Genomic DNA, 21,867 nt, shown 5'->3' with positions numbered 1-21,867 from the left:
GCTCTACCCTTCATTCCTCAGCCTTCATTAGCATGAGGTATTGCAATTGTCACAGCACAAGAAAATTAAACATCTCATTTTGGGTAAATTAATGGAATTAGTATTTGAGGAACATTAGGTTATTAATGTGCTAATTTAATCTTGTCGATTATGTTTTTTTTTTTTATTTTTTTTTCTCGAGAGCCATAGTAAACCAGGCAAAGACAGAGAGAGAAAAGAGGGGAAGTGATGTGGAAAATGCAGTGTCAGCCCGGCAGTGTGTCAATCAGTGAATCTGAGGACTTGCCTCTGGAACAGATAGCTTGATAATAAACTAATTATGATACAGATGTGTCAACAGTCTTGCACTTGACACCTGTTTCAGTCTCAACTCAGACACATTCAACTGCGTCCTCATTTGCAAGAAAGGTCCAATTCTCAGTGTCCTATGCAGACAGCTCCATGTCTTCAGTTCATATAGTATTGGTATAAATCAGTTAAACTTTACCCTCAAACCAATCCAAATACTGATGAATTAATCAACTGTTAAGCACAACAAGATATCTTTTTAGATTAATTAGCCTGATTAGGATCTTCCATCATATTCACAGGAAAGCAGGTTTGATTACTTGATTTGAAAACTAAGAAGTAAAAGTGGTTTGAAAACATGCAGCAGAAATCAGCAGGGCAATAGATTAGTGGTTTTGGTTGATGTCTTTGCATTGTCCAGTCAGTATGATTAGTGGTTTAAGCTCACATCTTTCAAAGCAGATTCAATATAATTAGAGAGGGTTGTAGGAAATGTAGACAAGATTAATGGATTCTCTACTTCAGCAATATGTACATGTCTCTCTCTTATTATTCTACCATGCTGCATTCATCTTTTGCTACCCACTGTATTCAAACGTGGGGACACTTCACACAAAGTTGGCTAACCTCAACCAAGGCCTGAGTACACATTCAACATACAAACAGTATCTCATTCTTGTTTTGAAAAGTAAAACCCGCCTTGTTTAAAATTTCCATAATATGAAGAGTTGTACTTGATTGCTTGCAATTTGAAGTTTCCTGTAAATTATCTTACAGACATCTCTTTTATAACTGCAAGGCCTCACTTTATGCAGCTCTCTTAATACTTTGATGTCCTAAAATCATATTGAGACGTATTCACATATATACCACATTAAAAGCTTTACATTTGCAAATTACATGGAGGCTTTTATTTCCAAGTATCTACAGAGAAAAAAAAGGTGATGTGGTGTGTTCAGATGCAAAGATGTGACTAATGCAGTTGTTGATCTATGCAAAAGCAGAATTAAAATTACGTATGTGCTCTTAGTGATGACCTCTTTCCCCATATTATCCTTATTTCCTCCGTTACACAAAGTGGTTTTCAAACACAGCTGCTAGCAGCAGTGTTCGCTGTACCTCTAGGCCTCCTCTCACCATTGAGCTTGTCTTAATCCCGTGAATTCCAGTGTAATGGCGATGAAGCACCTCTCTGCATCGGGTGAAATCCTATGTTTGCTGATCTGTTTTCCCCACAGGGTCCCTCAGCAGAGCTCATTTAGCAGTCTGATGCTTTGTAATTAAGAGTAGCACTGGATAGCATCACCGGTGCCCAGTTAGGTCCTGCATTCTGTTTTCTATTGGAGAGACTGCTAATGAGTCTATTAGTCTCCTGCGAGGAATGGCGCGGAGAAGGGAGTGGGGATAGGGAGTAAGGATATGCCAGATGTTTGTCGACATGGAGTGAAGTGGGTTTTTACATGTATGTCACGGTCAAAGCCAGCAGTTTATACAGCCTATTCAGGAGCTTATAGCCTTTCTTACTTTGACTTCTAAGGGTCACATTTTGATGCTTGGAAATGATCAGCAGACACAGACGAAATCAAGAAGTCAGCCATTTTCAGCAACAAATGCCAAACTCACTGGCAGTTCATTTCTCTTTATTCGTGCTGAATAAACACAGTATCATCATTCCATGCATATCAAAACAGATGCAGAGAATAACCCTGAATCTATTCAATAAGCAGTGATTTCTCTCAATTAACATCTACTTTCTAATATGCAGGCATAAACAGCCAACCTTCCCTGTTATTGTAAAACAAAGAACTGGAAAAAGCATTATAGCATTATGGGATGTATCCTACATTGTGAAAGCGCGCTGTCAGCCCATTGTTGTGATGTGCATTGATTGAAGTGAAAAGACTGAGCCATTATTCAAAGCCATCCAGCACTCAATTAACACTCCATTTGCATTATGGCAGAGCTCTACTGCTGCCTCTTGATTAATATGTCTCCTTCTCCCTTGCCAGTCAATCATGAATCATCCTCTCTGCCACAGGACAACGCTACACTCCCCTGCTGGGAGGAAGAGGGAAGGAGGGAAGGGATGGAGGGAATGGGAAAAAAGGTGGAGGAAGAAAAGGGTGGGAAGTGGAGGACAGATTATTTCTGCCATGCTGACAGAGGAAGATGAGAGGGATTCAAGAGAAGAAGAGTTGTAGAAAGAGGGGGTAGGGAAGGCTGGCAGTCAATGACAGGGAAAAGAGAAAATGATGAACGAAAGGTAGAGAAAGAGAAGAGAGTGGGAGATAAGATGGAATATGGGGGCCAAGGGAGTCTTATAAGGGGAGAAGGGAAAATGAATGAGAACCGTGAAGGATGGATGCTAGTGAATTGAAGGATATAGGCTAAAGGGAGATGGAAGGGAAGGTGGCTGATGATAAGGAAGAGGGGTATAAAAGTAATGGATAATGATATAACAGGAACAACATAGTGAGGGAATGAGTGGAGAGTCAGATAAATAACAAATATTAATATAATATTTGTAAGAAGAATTAAATACAACATCAGGTAAAATGTCTGACACCATAGAACAGGCTGTTTTTACTGCTGGAAAATAGTAGTTTGCTTTTCTTGGAGTACGTTGCTGCCTTGTGTGATAGAGTTCAAGTATCTTGGGGTCTTGTACACAAGTAAGGGTAAGGTGGCGCAGGAGACTGACATGAAAATTAGTACAGCATTAGCAGTAATGCAGGTAGATTACCAGACTGGTGAAGGAGCCAAGCCTGAAGAGATTTGGTAGTCAACCCTTACCTAGGGTCATGGGTAGTGGCAGGATGGCTTGGTCTAAACTTAGTGAAACACTGATAAGTAATACTGGCCAAAAATGAATGAACTAATCTTTTCTACTGTTATTTTTGTGATTTCACCACCTTATATGTAAAAGAAAAAAGAAAAAAAAATAACTGCAGACATACAAATTAAAGTCTTACAGCCTTATGTGGTATTATAAATTCACTTGAGTACTGTGTAGCAAAGTTGAGCTTGCTTTAAGGATTGCATTTGGTAAGTGGCTGACATATGTTTTCCCCTCGGGGCTTACAGAAGCTGTGCGCTCTCATTGCTGAGACTGTTCAGTACTACAACCCTGTATAAACCTGTATACCTGACTTGACTTGTCTGCCGCTGGTACTAGCTCTCAAATGGACCTGCTGCTCTAGACACTTCTTCTACATGCTGAACTGCAGCCAGTACACCAAAGAATGCAGAAGAGACCACTTGGAAGCTTCAGGGCTCACCGGATTTGTTCATGTACCCAAGTCAGACAGTAGACTCTGTGCTTGTCTCTGTTAGCCTGACATTACTCCTGATTTCTGCTGCCTGCAGACTGTGGAGAGGCTCACTTCTGCAGTTTAGTAAAGTTACACAACTTTTAGTGCCTTAGTGTTAATATTTGTTTTGTATTTTGTCTAAAGTCAGATATCCAGAATTTTGTTTCAGTTATGTTTAGGTCTTATAAGTTATCAGCTTTATTTAGCCTACAGCTTGATATTTTGGGAGGATAATGATGTATATTGTTTTACCTCCACTCAGTATCGGCATATCATGTTAGTGTACCCTGCACTCTTATGTCCTTAAAGGTGCACTTTACTGAAAAATACTAAAACTTGTATATATACTCACAGTATATATCGAGGGAAACAAGCATCTGAACATCCCAGCACTAGCAAGGAGCTTAGAAATGGAAGGAGCCTAAAATTGCACAGCTGTTACTTCATTTAAAAAGGAGCCAATTGAGTTGGTACGGTCGATTAGGATGGACGCCTCCCTTTTTTGAGGTGCTCTGTTCACACTGGGCAGACACCTCCCTCGGCCCCCGGCAGACTCAGGTCATGTTGGAAGGATTATACTCAATGTGGCCAAGGAATGCCTAAGGATTCACCAAGAGGAGTTACAGCACGTGGCTGAAGAGAAAGATGTCTGATTTCCTTAGCCTGCTGCCACAATGACCCAGAAAGGCAGCAAAAATAAAATAAAGTAATAGATGGTGTTGCTATGCATTCAAATGAAAAGTGTGAAAAGTGAACTGAAGATACTTGGATTCTTATTCAAGCAGTTTTGTGTATAGCATTAATAGGACACACTTACACAAAAAAGTCAAATGCATCATACCCCACCTCTCTGCCACCATCTTTCAGAAACAGATATATCTTCATCAAAATGTCAAAAGCACACCACAGTCTGGTTAAGTGTAAGGAACCATGACTTCAACACAACAAAATCAAAATGTAATTTCACTGAGTGGATGTGAGAATCTGTTTTTACCTATATACATGATTGCTAAAAAAAAAAAAAAAAAAAAAAAATCAAGCCAACCATTTGCACAGGAAGTGGTGCAATAGTGTCACCAAAGAATCAAAGAATTATCTGAATGTTCAGTTAGTAAACAGCCAACCATGTGAAAATTGACTTCTGCGTGTCCCCAACAGGAGGAAAGGTGTTGGGAAATGAAGACAGAATGGTGCTGATGGTAGCGGCAGAGATAATGGATAGAAAGAAGGGTGAATGAAGAAATGATGAAGAAAAAAGATTAATGGTTTGGTGGGAGATGTATGGGGGGGGGGGGGTATGGGGAGGGATACAGCAATAAAAAAAACAGGCAAGTGATGAGGGAGGAAGGTGTAGAAATATGTTCAACAAGATCCTCCCTTTTTAATTTAAAGCCTTGTCATATAATGAGTCATAATTTTGACATGAGTTGGGGGAGAACACAAAGGACAGACAGAATATAGAAAAATTAGATTTTTGTGTAATGAGCAAATAAAGAGTGATCAACAATAAATATACATATACAGTAGTAGCATGCTACTACTAATGTCAACTATATCAGTCAATTTCTAACCACATATGACCTCTAGATAAAAACATGTTGGTTTACAGATACATAGCAACACACAAAAACAAGGCTGCTAGGATGCTGTTGCTGGATTCTTTTTTTCTACTAACGTTACCTAATGATGAAGTTACTCCAGATGGCATTCCAGTTCCACTGTGAGTAATCTCAGAGTTATCTTTGATCAGGATAAAAAACTGCCTTTTTCACCTACACTACGTTGCAAAAATCAGGTACATTGTGCCTAATAAAGATGCAGAAAAACCTAGTTCATGCACTTGTTACTTCTACACCGGACTATAATATATATTTTTTATTTTTATTATCAGGCTTCTCCAGCAGGTGTCTAAAAACTCTCTAACTGATCCAGAATACTGTTGCGTATGAATTAGCTTCTCCTCATGTCACTTTCTGCAGATATTATTACTATACATCTCTACGTGGAAATTGCATTGTGCTATGATAATTTTCCTCCTGTTCTGCTCTACACATCCATGTCATAGAAAAAAAAAATGATGAGTTTACTTGACTGCTAAATTTTGAATAAGGAAAAAACACAAGATGCACATTCTTCCTGTTCCAAGGCCTTTCAACTCTTTAAATATGAAATAAGAAAAAAAAGAACACCAAATAATATTCTTTTTGGCAAATTTTTTGGTGGCCTAGTATCACCTAGTATCATCATTATAACAAAACAAGGTTATACTGTACCTCTCATAAAAGACCAGGTAAAGGTGAACACGCTTCAGCAAATGATTGCTATTGACAACATAGTGGTAGATTAAAGTAACTGTATGAACAAAGGTCTTCAAATCTGTGTATCTCAACACCCCACCATAATCAACCGGTGATTGTACAAAGTGCACAACTGTCACACCAGAGACCGGGGTTTATCTCCCCCTTAGGACAGACATAGGCAAGAAAAGCTCCATGGTTTACCTCAGGGAAAGACTGTGGTTTTGGTTAAATTTAAATGAACATATTGTGTCTGAAGTTACTGTGAATATTTTATGTATTAAACCAGACCACAGTCTTTACCTAACCATTAACCAAGTGCTGTGAGTGCCTACACATGACCGTGAGCATTTAATAATGCTGTAGTCACTACAAGTGGATACTGTACTGCAGCATCAGATGTTTAGGTGGAAAACAAATACACTGACTGTGAAATGAAATGTTTTGCATCATTTGCGACTTGCAAACACTATATCTTCATTATGTTAATAGAGAATATTCAGTGATCACATTTCCCATAAAATTAATTTCCCCTTTTTCCCTTGGTTCAGACCAAGTGAACAGCCCCCTAGGAGGGCACCTTGGGCCCTTAAGGGTTACACAAGGTCTGCAGCAAACCCTTTCAAAAAGTGTTCTCCACATCCAACTTGGGAATCCCTGCAGCATTCAGTGCTTTGGCACTATCTGGAATAAATTACACAGGTATAAAAGGAAGCAAACTGCAGGCTTTCAAATGTAAATTGAAATCTGAACACCTTTACCTACCATGCGTGCCCCTCCCAGTGCACAGTGCTTTCAAAAAAAGTGCTCAGTATGACTTCAGGAGTTAAAGGTTTCTGTTTGAGCTACTGGATGTATTTAGACAAACACCCTAAATTACTGACATTGCCCTATGAGCTCATAAATCTCTCCCTTGTTTTAATCTGCAGACTTATCTAAACCCAAATTCAAAGTTGATCAATATGATGTAGAGAGGGGAAATGACAATACAGAAAAGACAGTGTGGCTTTCAATATCATACCTAGTCTTTTTTTTCCACAGGCCTGATTATGTTCAGCTCACATAAAATTACACTCTTAAGTGAGAAGCCATTTCAATTTCATTATAATAATGAGATTACATGCTAATGCAAGGTTTTAGCAAGTGTTAAAGTAATCCATATCTACTATATTTCATGCTGGTTCTGTGCCCTCACCAAGTCTATTTCTTCATCTAGTCGAGCCTTGCTGTTCTATGTTGAGCAATTCATCTGAAATGTGTGAGAAAACAGGCTTATATGTCAAGCTCAGTGGTGGGGAGAGGATCTACCTGACAACAAATTAATGAAAATGTCACTGACTTATACCTCCATCTCTTCATTTCAGAAACGCTCTACCGAGCATATTAACATAGCGGCCAAGATGCTTTCACTCTTCTCCCTAACCGCCCTCATTCATGTCTTCTACAGTAACCTCTCTTCATTCTTCTTTCTCCTTCCTCTAATCTCCTGCATGCATGTCCGAGCTCACTGTTTGAACCCTGCATGCTCGTTTGATTAGAGAGAAGAGAGTAGAGCGGTGCCTGTGCAAGCCTTTGAATGATCTTTTACTTTATCTTGACATAGCAGAGCCATGGCCCTGTGAAACCAGGGACTACAGGTTAATGGGAGCCATGACAGCCAAAGCCATTCCATCAGCAGTGGTAGTCTGCCGAAAAGGTCAACCTCCAGTCCACATAGCCACCCAAAAGGAAATGTCATGATTGGAGCAAGGAAAGTAAGACCGTTCATTGGAAGTGTGGTGAATGCATATTTTATATCTGCACTTAGTTGAACCCAAATTATTTGATTGATTGTGTATATATATATATATATATATATATATATATATATATATATATATATATATATATAAAATCGCACAAACAAAATTGGTTGTGTGGAGGCTTAATAAGTGAGCCCTGGCCCTAAACCTTTTCTTGAGGAAAATGGAACGGAAATGTCACTTAACTTGCTGTGGGTTCACATTATAGACAACACAATCCATAAGTCATAGGAAGATCATGTATTTCTACTGTGGTCTTTAAAGGGCTGGTTTCCAGTGTGAGAAAATCATTTTTGTTTCCCTACTGATGTGACCATGTGCAATGAAGAGAAATTCTGCCAGGAAAATGCTAAATGAGTCACAAGCTAACAGCCGTTGCAGTCATTGACAAATTCTGTAGTGTAGACATACAAATGAAGGAACCATCCTAACACGTCAACACCACATTAACAAACACTGATTTAGAAGAATGCTGCAAATAAGTAAAACACAATTACATTAAGAAACATACTGTTGCAGTGTATTAAACTATATTTACTTCCGGCATTAGCCATGTGCATGTTTATACATTTTTAATTATCATGGAAACTTTTGTGTAACATACAAACTACTACTCATGCTTTCCAATTTGCAGTGCATACCTGTCCATATGACTCTTAATGTGTTGTCAGTTTAATAAATGTTTCTTAATTTACTGTTTTTATTCATTCACAGTGTGATGGACAGTATGTATAATCAAAATGCGATGCTTATTCATCTGTTTCTGTTTTGTCTACAGCCTAACGTAATAGTAAAACAACCTCAGCTTTACTCTTACATCTTACTTTTTGTGCTGCACTAAAGTCAATCTTAAATCTTCTCAGTGGTTCTTAACAATTTTAAAAATGAATGGCCACTCTTAGCTTAGTTTAGAATCCTTGAGTTGTTTAGGAGGTTACTGAAAATACCAATTAAAGGGGATGGTTTTTGAAAGAAGACAAAACTTTAGAACATTGTTGTGTTTGTTTCTCCTGGGTGTCCTCTGTTGGAAGTTAGCTCACAGAAAATTTCAAGGTTAAATGTGTGCTAGTGCTATAATGAAGGCCAGGTGTCTCCCTGCCTTACAGCCAATACCGCATGCTAACCAGCTGTCCAGACAACAATTAAGAGAGTGAGGACAATACAACAATAACATTTTTTGAGTTTGTATAGATAATGAATGCACCAGGCACTTGCAGCAGTATAGTTTTAAGTGTGGTAATGGCCTTTCCTGTTGCTCTCACTGAATTTTAACAGATATGAACGCAAGTGTTGCATCATAATCCTGTGGTGGGTATACTTGACTGTAGAATAGCTGGTAGATACAGTGAAACCAATTAAGACTGTAGGGAAGGTTCAAAGCTCTCTTGAAAGAAAATAAATTACATTGAATTCTTCCTTCCTGCTTCCTGTGTGAGTGTTTCTCTTTAGGCAAATATTACAAGTCCCTCCACAAGGTCTCTCCCTGGTCACTCAAACCACACCACTGTCCATTTCCTACATTTGCTGGGTCATGAAAATTTCATCAGCCTGAATCCATTGTCAGCTCAAGGAGCCATTCAGGTGGAAGACCCAGGGAAGACCAGCTACTGCATCTGTGATGACCTAAAATACAGACAGACACACAATTGAAGCGATAGATGCATTGCTATTTAAGACTTCTAACCGTTGTGTCATACATATCTAGGGACACTGTTGCAAAATGCAAAAAAAAAAAAAACAAAAAACAGGCAACCCATCAACCTGGAGCTGCCACAGATCCGCCAAGGAAAGCCTGGGAGCCATTTAGCAGCTTGTACCATCTGTGAAATACTACCCTTTGATCTTTAACAATGTCCTTAAGAGCGTTTGCCTAAAAACACTTCGGTCTCTGGATAATGGATTTACCAATAGCCCACTTTACAGTAGAGGCAGCTATGGATCTCCTTCTTAGAGAGTGATTTCTCTGGCAATCAGAACATTTAATCAGAGTTCAAGAAGCCACAGCGACTGTCTTCTGATTCCGTTAATTGCTTTCATCTCTTGGACTAACAGTTCTCTCTTCTCATTGGAAATTTCCAATTTAGAACCATTTTCTTTTTTTTTTCTTTCACTCCCTCAGTTCTCATTCTGTGTAGAGCAGCGAGCCGTTTTGTTCGGCACAGCAGCTAAATTGCAAACATTAATCATTTCAGAGTCATTATCAGCATTTTAAAAGGTGAAAATCCAAACAAATTGTTTTTCATTTGGCCTGAGCTTAATAGGATTGTTTTCTTGTAATTTGCAGCCTTGGAGCATTTAACACAAACAATTAACGGTAAATTGGTAACTGTTCCTAGTTCTACATAATATTAAATCTTTAATGAAGAATCACCTCAAATCAAGGAGGCATACAGTCTAAGCAGTAGGTTAGACCTTATCATGATGAATTAGATATTCGATTGATTGAAAAAAATGAAAATGAAAAGTGGATACAAATGTAGTATAGTATGCAGATGGTTTTCCTTTCATCTGTCCAGGATTCAGGATATCCAATGCTAGATTACTGAGGTCAATATAACATTTTGTTTGTGGTGGACATCCCATTTAACATCAGCCACATTATTAAATGTTGAGGCTGATGTCAGTAGTTTTGCAGGCATTCAAAAATGAAAGTATTTAAAAGTAACATATTTATTTTGACTAGATGACAGTGCTAGTTGAGAATTTAAGGCACCTCTCAAGTTATGACAGTTGTACCTTGTGTGAAACATGGATGTCTACCAAATTCCATGGTTATATCCAATAGTTATAGTTATATTTCACTCAAAACCAAAAATATCAAACTGCCAGATGAAAAGGGGAATCACCAAACTCAGTAGGATTCATCCTTGGGGACCATGAATATCTGTATAAAATTTCATGGAAATCGAAAGTAGTGGAAATGAACCAACCAAATGTCATTACCTTCCTTTGAGTCACACCACTTGATATCTAAAAATGGATAAAACTCAAAATCAATATTTCTTCTCCAGAAGATTGTCAGTAGATTGTCACACTAATATATATATAGTAAATAAAATTTAAAAAAATATTTGTATGACCTTTTATTTAAGGACCCTCTGATCTTAGACGATCTTAGAGCCTCCTGGAGGATGGATGAAAGACACTGCAATAAACATGACTTGGCTGTAGTGGGTGATGGTAGACACCAAAACTTTGAATTGCATTTGCATATCTGCTACAGTATGTGTACAACTGGGATGTGCTGAAGCTGAAAATGGTGTATGATTAACACGATAAATCTCTTAAAGTCATTTTGTGTGTTATCACATCAAATTTTTTGCTATTCACATGTCATTTCTTCTTTGCCAATTCTCTACCTACTAACCACAACCACCACCATTAAACACCAAATTGTCAGATCTATAGTCTAAAACCCAAGAGATAGTTAATTTGCAATTCTTTAATACAAGAAAACATAGCAAATTCTCAAATTTGACAAGGTGGAAGTAACAAATGTTTAGCATTTCTTGTCTGATATTGACTGTAATTAAAAATCAATTGTCCAACTCATTTATATACAAGCAAAAGCCAAAATAGGTCTATTTCACATTTCAGGCTATGTCCACAACTGTGTACTTATCCCCCTCAATGCATATTTTTTCTCATTTATCTATATATTTTGAGTTAAAATGAAATTAGATACTGCACAACATATTTATCATCTAAGAAAAGGTAAAGATTTAGTGCGTGTCACCACTCTTAATTGTTAGCAGGATAACCTGGAGTGAGTGCTCAGCTCTGACACATGAATGAATATGGTGACTGTGTTCTCCTTGCCTGCCAGCATGCTTAGTGTTTTCCTTCAAGTTAAAAGTCATTAAATGTCATTTAATCTCTCTCTGCATTCAGATAAGCAGTGGCAGCTGTCTGTAAATGCCCCATCACCTGTTGGTTGTGCCTATCAGCAGTTTGTGAGCGGTAGTTGAACAAGAAGTCAGTGAGTGTGACGGCCAAACATGAAGGGCACAGTTGGCTGCCTTCTGTGTCTACACTCTGTGACCACTCACCAAATGGCACAGCACTGAGCAGAAGAGATATGGTGTGTGTGTGTGAGCGTTTACGTACATGTGAGAATGTTTGTGACATGGCACGGGACTGAATAGATTGTGCGTGACCACGGTGCCTGCGGAGCAAAACTGACAGAGATTAAAAATGAGTGGACCACTGCCACCAAACCACCAACGCAGCAAAAATAAATAAAATAAACACTGCATGTGCCTGTGTGTGTGTGTGTGTGTGTGTGTGTCAGTGTGTGTGTACTTGTGCATACTGCATATGGACAGGCCAAGGAAGTGTTCTTAAACCATAATCCCCTCTTGTACTTGTCTCCTTCCATGTTTGCGTGGAAAATTGCAATGTCAGAAAGGGCCCAAGCATGCTATGGATGACTCCTAATTGGAAGGATTTGGTCACTCTGCTGCCAAATCAGCCTGAGGGCATATCAAGAGGAGAGAGAGGGAAACAGAGGGAGCAATGGGTCTTTCTGATATACATGTTCCCTAACAGCAAGCTGCGAAAACATGGCAGCCTTTTAACTGCTTGACTAAACCTAAAGTGATTGTTTTGTGTATATGAGAGCATGTATTTAGACATTTGTAAGTGTGTGTGTCTACAGAGACATATCACTAAACTCTGTGTCCCAGCAACCCAGAGAGAGCTGCTGGGAGGGAATCTTCACCTAGCACCTTCCAATATATTATCTAAGATGAAGGGAATATTTTGTCTCTAAAATATTGTCTACTGTAGTAAGCATTGTACTATACTTTAGAGAGGACAAAAAACTTGTTAATATCAGTAAATTTCTCCTGTCCACAAGTTAAAGTTTAAAAAAGGTGGGTCAGGGTGGTCCTTGCTTGAAGTGTTTTGACATCAGTATGTCAGGGCATGGCAACTCTCAAATTCCCATGAGATCTGAGGGCAAAACATGGACCAGCTGCCAGTGGTAATTTGATTAAACACAAATTTATTTAGGAGGTTCTTGGAGCCTTGATGATACATAAGCCCCTTAACTTCTACTGCATTTTTGCAGGTTATACTTAGTTGATTTTGTTATGTGGTTTGTATGTGGATATTAAAATTTAGTTCTTAGTTCAATACTTAGTTATGTAAATAATATTTTTAACATTAACTTATTATACTGCTCTGAATTATTTACTTATGACATTGCAACTGTTATGTTCACATTGTGGACTCAGAAATGCAGGCATACATCTTCAGCTAGCTCTGTCAAACTCTTAACAGGAAATGGACTCCCTGAGCAAGGTCAACACTCAAATAAAGGACTTATCACAATAAAAGTACATTCAAATATGTCTTAAGGGCAACACATTTCTGTAACATTCTCATTTTTTACCAGTGAGATATTTATTGTGGCATTTATCATGCTCTCCTTAAGGGCCGATTAAGGCACAGTAATCATAGTTGGATAATAAAATCTTAGTGGAATGCAGACACCTTGCATGACACTTCTGTGAGCTGATAGGACAAGTAGTGCTAGACTCTTGTCTGGTTCAGTTTAGCTGATCTTGCTAGCTTTAAAAAATGGAGGTATCATAACAGCAGGCAGTAATGAGGGCAATGAAATTCTGCAATTCCTGTGTTTCATACCACTGACCACTTTTTCCATCACTCACAATAGGTGTTCTTCAACTTGTGATTGGAATCACAGGGTAACCCTGATACCTTAGTGTAATGACCATAAAAGCTACACTGGAGCTTTCTAAATTTGTTAATTGAGGTGATCCTATCACAAAGAAGCTGATTTAAATTTTATAATCGCAGTCACTATTCACATCTAAGAAATAGAAATGAAACAGCCAGTAGAAGGTGCTTTTAGCCTTAACATAACACATTTTTAGCATCCCTTCACTGGGTTCTCATTGCTTTTAGAATGCTTTTAAAAGGATTCATGGCAACTGCCAACTGCTCAAACTCCATCCACAAATATTAATGTCAAACAATCTGAAATTGTAACTAAATAATTAAGCATTAGGAGAAATAACAAAGATCTAAAAATTCTGTAAAATGTGAAATGAACAAGAGATAGTAAAATGTCATGACACTTAATAGTCAATGGGTAATGCCCCCCCATGACATGCAAACACACAGCGTTTCACCAAAACCTCTGCAGCAGACTGGGGACTGTGGCGACAATGAGAAGCTGCTCTATATTTCACATCTCTGAGAAATGTCACAGCTAATGGAGACGGACCAGCAGTGGAACAGAAATTAAAAGCAGTAATTGAGAGCTACTTGAATGGCCAACATGCTGTACTGTGTCCCTCAGGGCTTTTAGACTCTCAGAGCTAGGAGATAGATGACTTTGAAGGTAAGCATGGATCCATCCACTTCCAGCAGGGCTAAATCACTGTGTCCTGTCAGTTTGACGACACCACACAGTGGGCCCATAATGTGTCCCATATGGTTGCTCTCTGTGGAGGGGATGCATGCTGTCCTTACACAAACGCACTGCGTGCTTTATTTCTTATCATCTGTACAGTGCATATGCTCATATCTATGTACGTATTGAAATACTCTATATTTCATTTTTTTCTAAAGCAAATTTCCTCCCTTGCCTTCACATGTGATCAATTTTATGGCAGATGTGATTTTTCACATGTAATACCAATGTGAACAACAACAACAACAAAAACAAAGCTAAAGTAAGCTCACTTTGGCTCTTTAAAAAAAAAAAAAAATAAATAATATATATATATATATATATATATATTTGTTTGGGGCCTTTTGCCTTTATTTGGACAGGACAGTGGAGAGAGACAGGAAACAGGGAGAGAACGACATGCAGTAAAGGTCTGGAGCGGGAGTTGATCCGGGGACCAGCTGCTCAGGGCACTAAGGCCCATGTGGTATGCACCCCAACATTTTGGCTATGGCTCACTTTGGCTTTTTTTTTTTTTTTTTTTTTTTTTTTTTTTTTTACATTTTTCTTCCCCTGCTGCATGAGATCAATTAAGCTACCATGTATGTTTAAACCATGACATAAGAATAAGAGTGATGACTTTTCTTTTGTTACAATGTCTGCAAAAGCGCAAAATGTTCAGTTTAACCCCAGAGCATGTATATGCATATATGAATTCATAATCATTTGCAGACTGCTACCTCAGAGCTGACAGCAGAGCTCAGTCAGTCCACATACAGTGCGGCTTCACCACCACACTACCTATGCTCCTCATTAGTCAATGGCATAATGTCTCACTCCCTCCCACTGATTACATCTACTTAGTTAATGAGCCACACACTGAACATCCTCCCTCCCTCACTATACATTTCACTACCACTCCTCAATCCCTCCCCACCTACCTCTCTCTCCCTCTCTATGTGTCATAGACTCGCTCTTTGGTTTCATTTGAAGTGGTGCTGATCCCACTTTAGGGAAATATTTACTATAGACTTTTTTTGTGGAAACACCATGGTTATTCATCATATCAGTGGGAGGACAGTCTACCAATTATCAAAAAACTACTGTTCCAGCACAGTGCTGTGAGTATGCTTTGCTGATTGTTTCAGACTGCTAATTGATTGCACTCACTGTTGCTCTTGTTAGATGAAAGCCAGGTCTCTCTGAAAAGATTTTCAGGATGTTGCACCAAGCGTGGCTTTTATGCAAAAATACACCTGTTGTATCAACTCAAAATGGAGGGGATCTGCACAGAGGAGTGACTGGTCCTCACGGACTGTAAATGTATTTTTCCCCTATTGACCAAAATTATTTTTTGATATTGAAATCTGGTCACTAGGAAATGATGAATTAAAGTTTGGAAATGAGAAGAGGTGGCTCAAATTAAGAAAAAAAAATGTGGACACAGTTGAATTCAAATATTTAGCATGTTAATATTCTGTCACTCTGGTGTCAACAGGTATGTTCAAAACATGTGATTTTAAATGCTGCAAAGTCCCTCGCACTCTGTGATACAATAGATAATAAGGCTTTATCTTACCAGGTAAATGCATCACTCACAGGGCTGCCACTGGTCCTTTCTTCTGATTTTCACTCTAAAAACACCACATTTTTCCTGAACTCTTTAATAAATAAGTTTTGACTATATTTAGGTGAAAATCAGGCCAGGCAGTTGTACAATCACTCATCATTTTGCACCCGCAACCTACAAACATAAAATACAGTTTATGTCAAGCACAGTAATTAGAGAAAGTAAAGCTATAAAGTATCTGTGTTGCAGTCTCAATAGCTTTCTTAGGACCCATTGTTACATTTTATTGTTAGGCCACCTCTTGCTGCCATAGTAGTTATGATGGGAGCAAAGGATCAAGACAGGTTGTATAGTGTAAAGTAAACTGATGATGAAGTTACGAGGGGTGGACCCACAAAATACAGGACTTTGATAAGGGGAACCACTGTTTGTTTGAATCCGCTTGTCACTGTTGTCACTGATTTATGCAGGACTGTTCCCCAGCCTTACCTAACTAAACCATATCTGTCTCATAAAGTTAACTATATGCTCATTATTGTAACCATGACGATGGAGGTCTATATGTCTGCCACTGTAGAGGCGTTATTTTAGGAGATGCTCCTATGTCTAGCATCAAAGGGCAGGGACAAGAAATCTATATTTACCTGATACTGAAGGAAATGTGAAAAGAATAACTATGATGGTGCCTGGTATAGGACCATCACATCAACGTTGGACAACAGAAAAGGAATGCTCCTGTTATAGCTTAAATGTGACAACTTAATTAATTTGACATTGAAGATAAAAATAATAAATTTCTGTCTCTTTTCTTATTCTACTTACACAACCTTTTGCCAGCAAGAAGTGAGATGGAATAGAGGTATGACTGGAGACCATATTTTTAATACGATTAATCATGCAACCCTACTGTCAACTGTTGTATTAAGATTAGCAATAGTAATGATGAAAAATTATCTTAAAGGCCTCTGGCATACTAGTTTGTCAGCTTTAATGGATGAAAATAAAGCATCACCAATACACTTACTATGTCCTATACAAGCATTTGTTTTCTTGGTTCCTAGTCTCATATGTGAAGGAAAAAAAGTGACAGAATCAAGATTAATATTAACAACAGAAAATGTAGGTGCGAATAACTGGGTTTCTGTGATTGTCTATTAAAGGAGGAACAATCTAACCATTGAATCACCAAAGGTTCCTTCTTGTACACCGTATGTTGTAAGCATTGTTTAATAGCTGCCTTCATACTCGGGTGATGATAAGGCCTGTGTGCTGAGTCCAGAACTCGTCTCCATTCATCTCAACTTAACTCCATCGAACTCCATTTATTAACCCACACAGATAACCCAGTCACTGGAAAACGCAGAGTCAGCGGCCGACACACTCTCTGAGATACACCAAATCAGAGATAGTTTTCACTTTCCATAGACTATTTGGGTTTGGTCATGATCTGTGCTTTTTATATTTTCTACACCACATGAGTCTATGCTCTACTCAAACACACTGAGGAGAAATGTACCAACTAGCGAGTCAAATTACAATCATTCTCACTGCATTTTTATATAATATACATATTTGCCACTTTCCATCACTAAAACCTACACTAAGTGAGGACTTTTACTATATATTTGTCCTATGACAATTTGTCAGGGACCAAGCTACAGGCAGAAATAATCTCAATTAGTGGAACCAGTAAAAACAGCAGGTGTTAGTTTGATCACTGGCTTAAGATGAGAAAGGCATGGAATAAATCATATCCCTCCACTTGTTTTAATCTGATTATGCTTAGTCTGATTATGATTTTTCTCAGGCTAATGTAAGCTTGCAGTAGTTGTAACTGAAGTCGCTGAATAAATAATACATGCATTCAAATGTATATCAAACAGAAGCAGAGCGACCTGCAGGATAAGAAGCTTGATGTATGTTGATCTGTCAGTTTCCCTCTGGTACTCGGCTACCACCGAGCTTCATCTTTACAGTGAGCCTCTCCAGTTAAGCCAGTTTGATAGAGGGATAAGCTGCAGGTCAGGCTGCTCAGGACAAGTTATCATTGTCTGGCTTAAGAGAAGGGAAACCTGATCCACTCTGCAGTACACTCTGACAGAGTCCTCTTTAGGTTCAGAAGTGGCCCGTCTCTCTTTCTCTCTCTCTCTTTTTCACACACACACACACACACACACACACACACACACGTTAGGCCGGTGTGTCTCACTTGAGTGTTTCTTACTGTGTCACATGAGAATCCAGTGTGTGTCCAATGTCATTACAGCACTAACAATTTTACCTCAAGGCAGAGGCAGACACTCACCTGTCACCCGTGTAGCTGAACCATACTACAACAACAACGACTGTTACTGGCTGTTAAGACTACTAACCTACTGTTACTATTTACCCCCACTGTTCCTCATATTAGCCTGGATTTTCTCATTATAATCAGCTCTGGCTTTCTGGAGGCCAGAGGTTCCAAATTCTTTTGGATTGTGCCTATATCATCTGAAGCTTTTTCATACTAGTACCGATAGGTCCACAACGTTTCAGTAGCTTTAGCATTAATTGTAAAGTCAGGAACCATCTGATCTAATCTCATTAATCTGAGCCCAAATCTGACACTATTAAGTATTTGTCAGATTTTGATATGCAATGGAATATCAGTACTGTGAAATTATTGAGCAGTGTGCCAGTCCATTCACTTGATGGAATTATTTCATTTGGATGAGTGAAACCTTAGACCTGCTGGTGGTGTTAAAGGAAGGACCATTAAAGGTCAGTAGGATTTATCCTGTGGAGGACATAATAGCTGTTTCTGGACCAGATTCAAGGACTGACCAGTTGGATGACTTATTGTCATTGACACCCATAAGGGCCACATTGCAGCACATAGCATGACTAGAAAGTAAACTCCCAAATAAAGGCGATTTTTTTCCCTTTTCAAATCTTATTATTAATTATCTTACAAAACATCAGGTTGAAAAGGTTGAAAACCACTGTCTGTACAGGTTTAGAGGGCCAACATCAGCCTGGCTGTAACTCTGAACTACAGCTGCTTGCACTTAACTTAGCAGTGAAATACGAGACCTTTTATTCTTAGTGCTCCATCATCAGGCCAGTTAATATGGAAGCCATTTGAACAAGCAAGCACTACAATGAAAAACAACCAAAAAAAAAAAAAAAAAAAAACCTATAAAAACTTCTCAACAAGCCCCTCAAACAACTCCAGTGACCACAGATGAAGAGTGAAAGTGTCTTTCCTTCTTGTTTTCAGTTTTCTCATTGTTATCCTTGTTTTATGGCCCAGGAAGAGGCTCAGCATCTTAAGTCTAATTGACTGTTGTTTTATGTGAAAGCACAGCTTGTGTTGCTCTAAAAAAGAGTTGATTTTATCTCCGAGCTAAGAGATACTGCTGTGGTTATTAGGCAAGCAAAAGTTAGTGAGGAGAGGAGGGAAGGGAGGTGAATACAAGACAAGAGAAGCAGGAGGCAGGAAAAAGAGAAGAGCAGAAGAGGAGAACATACTACAAAAGGAAAAGAGGAGAGGTAATAAGAGTTTTTAATACACAATTTAGCTATGGGTAATTTACTTAGTTTTCACTTTCTGTATGTGTAAATTGAGGTTTTACTTAATTTGACAAAAGCTTTGTTTTACCTGTATACCCATGTAAAAACAATGCTAAATGGACACTCCTTAGTAATGTCAAACAAGACTACAAGTCAGCAGTCATGCTAGCAGCTCTGTGAGACTACATTCACACTGACTTCAAATGGAACTCTTGTGGTTACAACATGGGAAGTCCTCTAAATGTGAGGCGTTCAAGTGATTCAGTGGTGAGAACACCATTGCTAGGAGACAGCAACATGAACACTGTTAATGTTACAGTCAGCATCTAGAAGCCACAGAGGTTTAGGAACAGTTTAGGAAGCAGTAGAATGGAAATACCATATTGAGCTTTTGCAGGTGGTGGTTACCATGGTAACAATCTTAGTTTATTGTCTTAGCATACTAACATTAACAGGCATCACCAAACACAGAATAAAGCTGATGCTAATGGGAATGTCATTCATTTCAGTGAATACAAAATTCTGTACACAAAATATGTCAAGTTCTAAGGGTTGAAGTACTCCCAGTAGTGTCGTCAAGGCAACTGCACATCTACCCAGTGCTATCTGATATAATGCACACCTTTAGGTTTTCAGAGGCACAGGCAACAGTAGCATTAAACAGGAATTTAATAAAGAGAGCAGCTCACTCCTGTACACAGCTAATGGACAATAGTGCATGTGTTTGTTTGTGTGTGTGTGTGTGTACATCCTGTTCGCTGCACAAGTCCTTCATCTTGGCCATGGCTCTTATTGACTGTATTGGAGGCCATAAATCATTGTGTGTGTGTGTGTGTGTGTGTGTATACGGCCCAGTGCTTTTCTGGATGTGAACAGCAGCACATAGCAATATCAGGTCAGAGAGGCAACAGAGCGAGCAATGCATGTGTGTGTGTGTGTGTGACAACTGTGACTGAGCAGGAGTAGCCAAAGTGGTAGACGGGCCATTGGACAAGATGTACCTGACTGTCTCTGTGCTTCACACCTTCTTCACACAGCAATGTAAATGCTTTACACACCAGTGCACACTTCAGTTACAAAGACATGTGGCTTGTGCACATGCACTATAAGCACACAAAAATGTAATTAAGCTGACCGCACCAATACAGCAGTGGGTGTTCTTCTTTACTTTCTCTGATTTATCTGACCCTACTTGGTAAATTTCTCTCTAGCTTTTTTTCTTTTTTTTTTTTACCATCTTTCGATCAGGATGATGGTGGGTTGAGTACAGATGGTGGAGAATTGTATCTGACGTTAACTGCCCTCCATTAACATTTTGCAGAGTGCTACTGGACTGAGCAATCAAATGGAGCAGTCAAGCAGATGCACTGTGCGCAGCCATCATATGTGTATACACACCAAAATACACAGATAAAGACACAGTAGACAAAGGCATCTATGACACTACTAGGAAACAAGTGTTGACATTTCAGACTCCCAAATTGCTGTCTGTTGATGTGGGGGTGCAAAGAGGTCTGGAAATAGGCTGTATTATCTGCCACTATTACAGAGTTACAGAGATGTCACTGTCAAAGGCCCAGATCCTGCTGCTGATACTGTAGACTAACACTATCCTTTGCCACACTATTTATTCATCCAAAGGTTTTTTGGCATAGCAAAGCATTTTAAATGTGCATATTATGTTTACGTTCCTTCAAGAAAATCTGATTGTCCTGGTATTGGGCATCATGCCTGATCAGCACAGATTATCTCACTGAAATTTCACACATTTCATGTTCACACACTAATGTGTTTACTGAAGATTCATATATATATATATATATATATATATATATATACACACACACATACACACATATATATATATATACATACACATATATACATACACACACACACACACACACACACACACTGCAAGTGGATCAAACTGTAATGTGCAATGCATCACTGGCTTAACACACTGGCTTAACACAAGAACATTTTCCTTGCAATGTGATGGCAGATGTTTAGAAATAGGTATGAGTAAAACAGAAATGTAGTTATGGTAATGTGTCACACTTGCTACTCACGGTTAAAGTGCTGGGGTAGATATGCCGTTTGAAATGGCCTGAAAGAGAAAGAAAGGAGAGATGGAGGTATTGCAGACAACCAGAATTCTTTAATACAGTGAAAATTAATTTTGTCCGAGCATCTAAAGTGACCTAAGAGCCTGGAAAGAGACAGGGAGGAAGAGACCTGGAATGTGGCAAGATGAATAGTCAGTCGCATATTTTATTTGTCTCTTTTGCTTCCCTCTCTCTGCTCCCTTGAGAAGGAAGCTTTTGTATCACCTCCCACAATACTTCACTTACTGCTCTCCCTCTGAAAATAGCACAGATAAAGGCTGAGAGAGAGAGAGTAAGCCGGTGAATCCTCAACATCCTGCAGATGGACAAAGAGGGCGATGTGCTTTTCTGTCAGTGTGTGTGTGTGTGCGTGTGTGTGTGCGTGAGAGAGAGCGAGTGTGTGTGAAACCAACTCATATTCAGACTGGAAGATGGAAGAAAAATGCATGACAGAGAGCAAAGACAGTCAACTTCACCCTTTCCAGAATCTAAATTGTTCCTGTTCGCTAGATCTAAAG

At 38.9% G+C, this 21,867-nt stretch overlaps 1 protein-coding gene across 1 annotated transcript in view; it reads right to left on the bottom strand.

Annotated features, from left to right (window-relative positions):
* The window catches only part of LOC108878813 (inactive N-acetylated-alpha-linked acidic dipeptidase-like protein 2), a 330,935-nt gene that overhangs the window by 300,743 nt on the left and 8,325 nt on the right, over nt 1-21,867 (bottom strand). The window contains exons 3-4 of the mRNA XM_051077222.1: nt 21,446-21,453; nt 21,314-21,351 (exon numbers count right to left, since the gene is read on the bottom strand). Of these exons, the coding sequence (XP_050933179.1) occupies nt 21,314-21,351; nt 21,446-21,453 (46 nt within the window). The remainder of the gene's footprint in view (nt 1-21,313; nt 21,352-21,445; nt 21,454-21,867) is intronic.

This window comes from Lates calcarifer, linkage group LG17, assembly GCF_001640805.2.
Source record: "Lates calcarifer isolate ASB-BC8 linkage group LG17, TLL_Latcal_v3, whole genome shotgun sequence".
Classification (NCBI taxonomy): Eukaryota; Metazoa; Chordata; class Actinopteri; family Centropomidae; genus Lates; species Lates calcarifer.
This window is presented reverse-complemented; position numbering and strand designations above follow the sequence as displayed.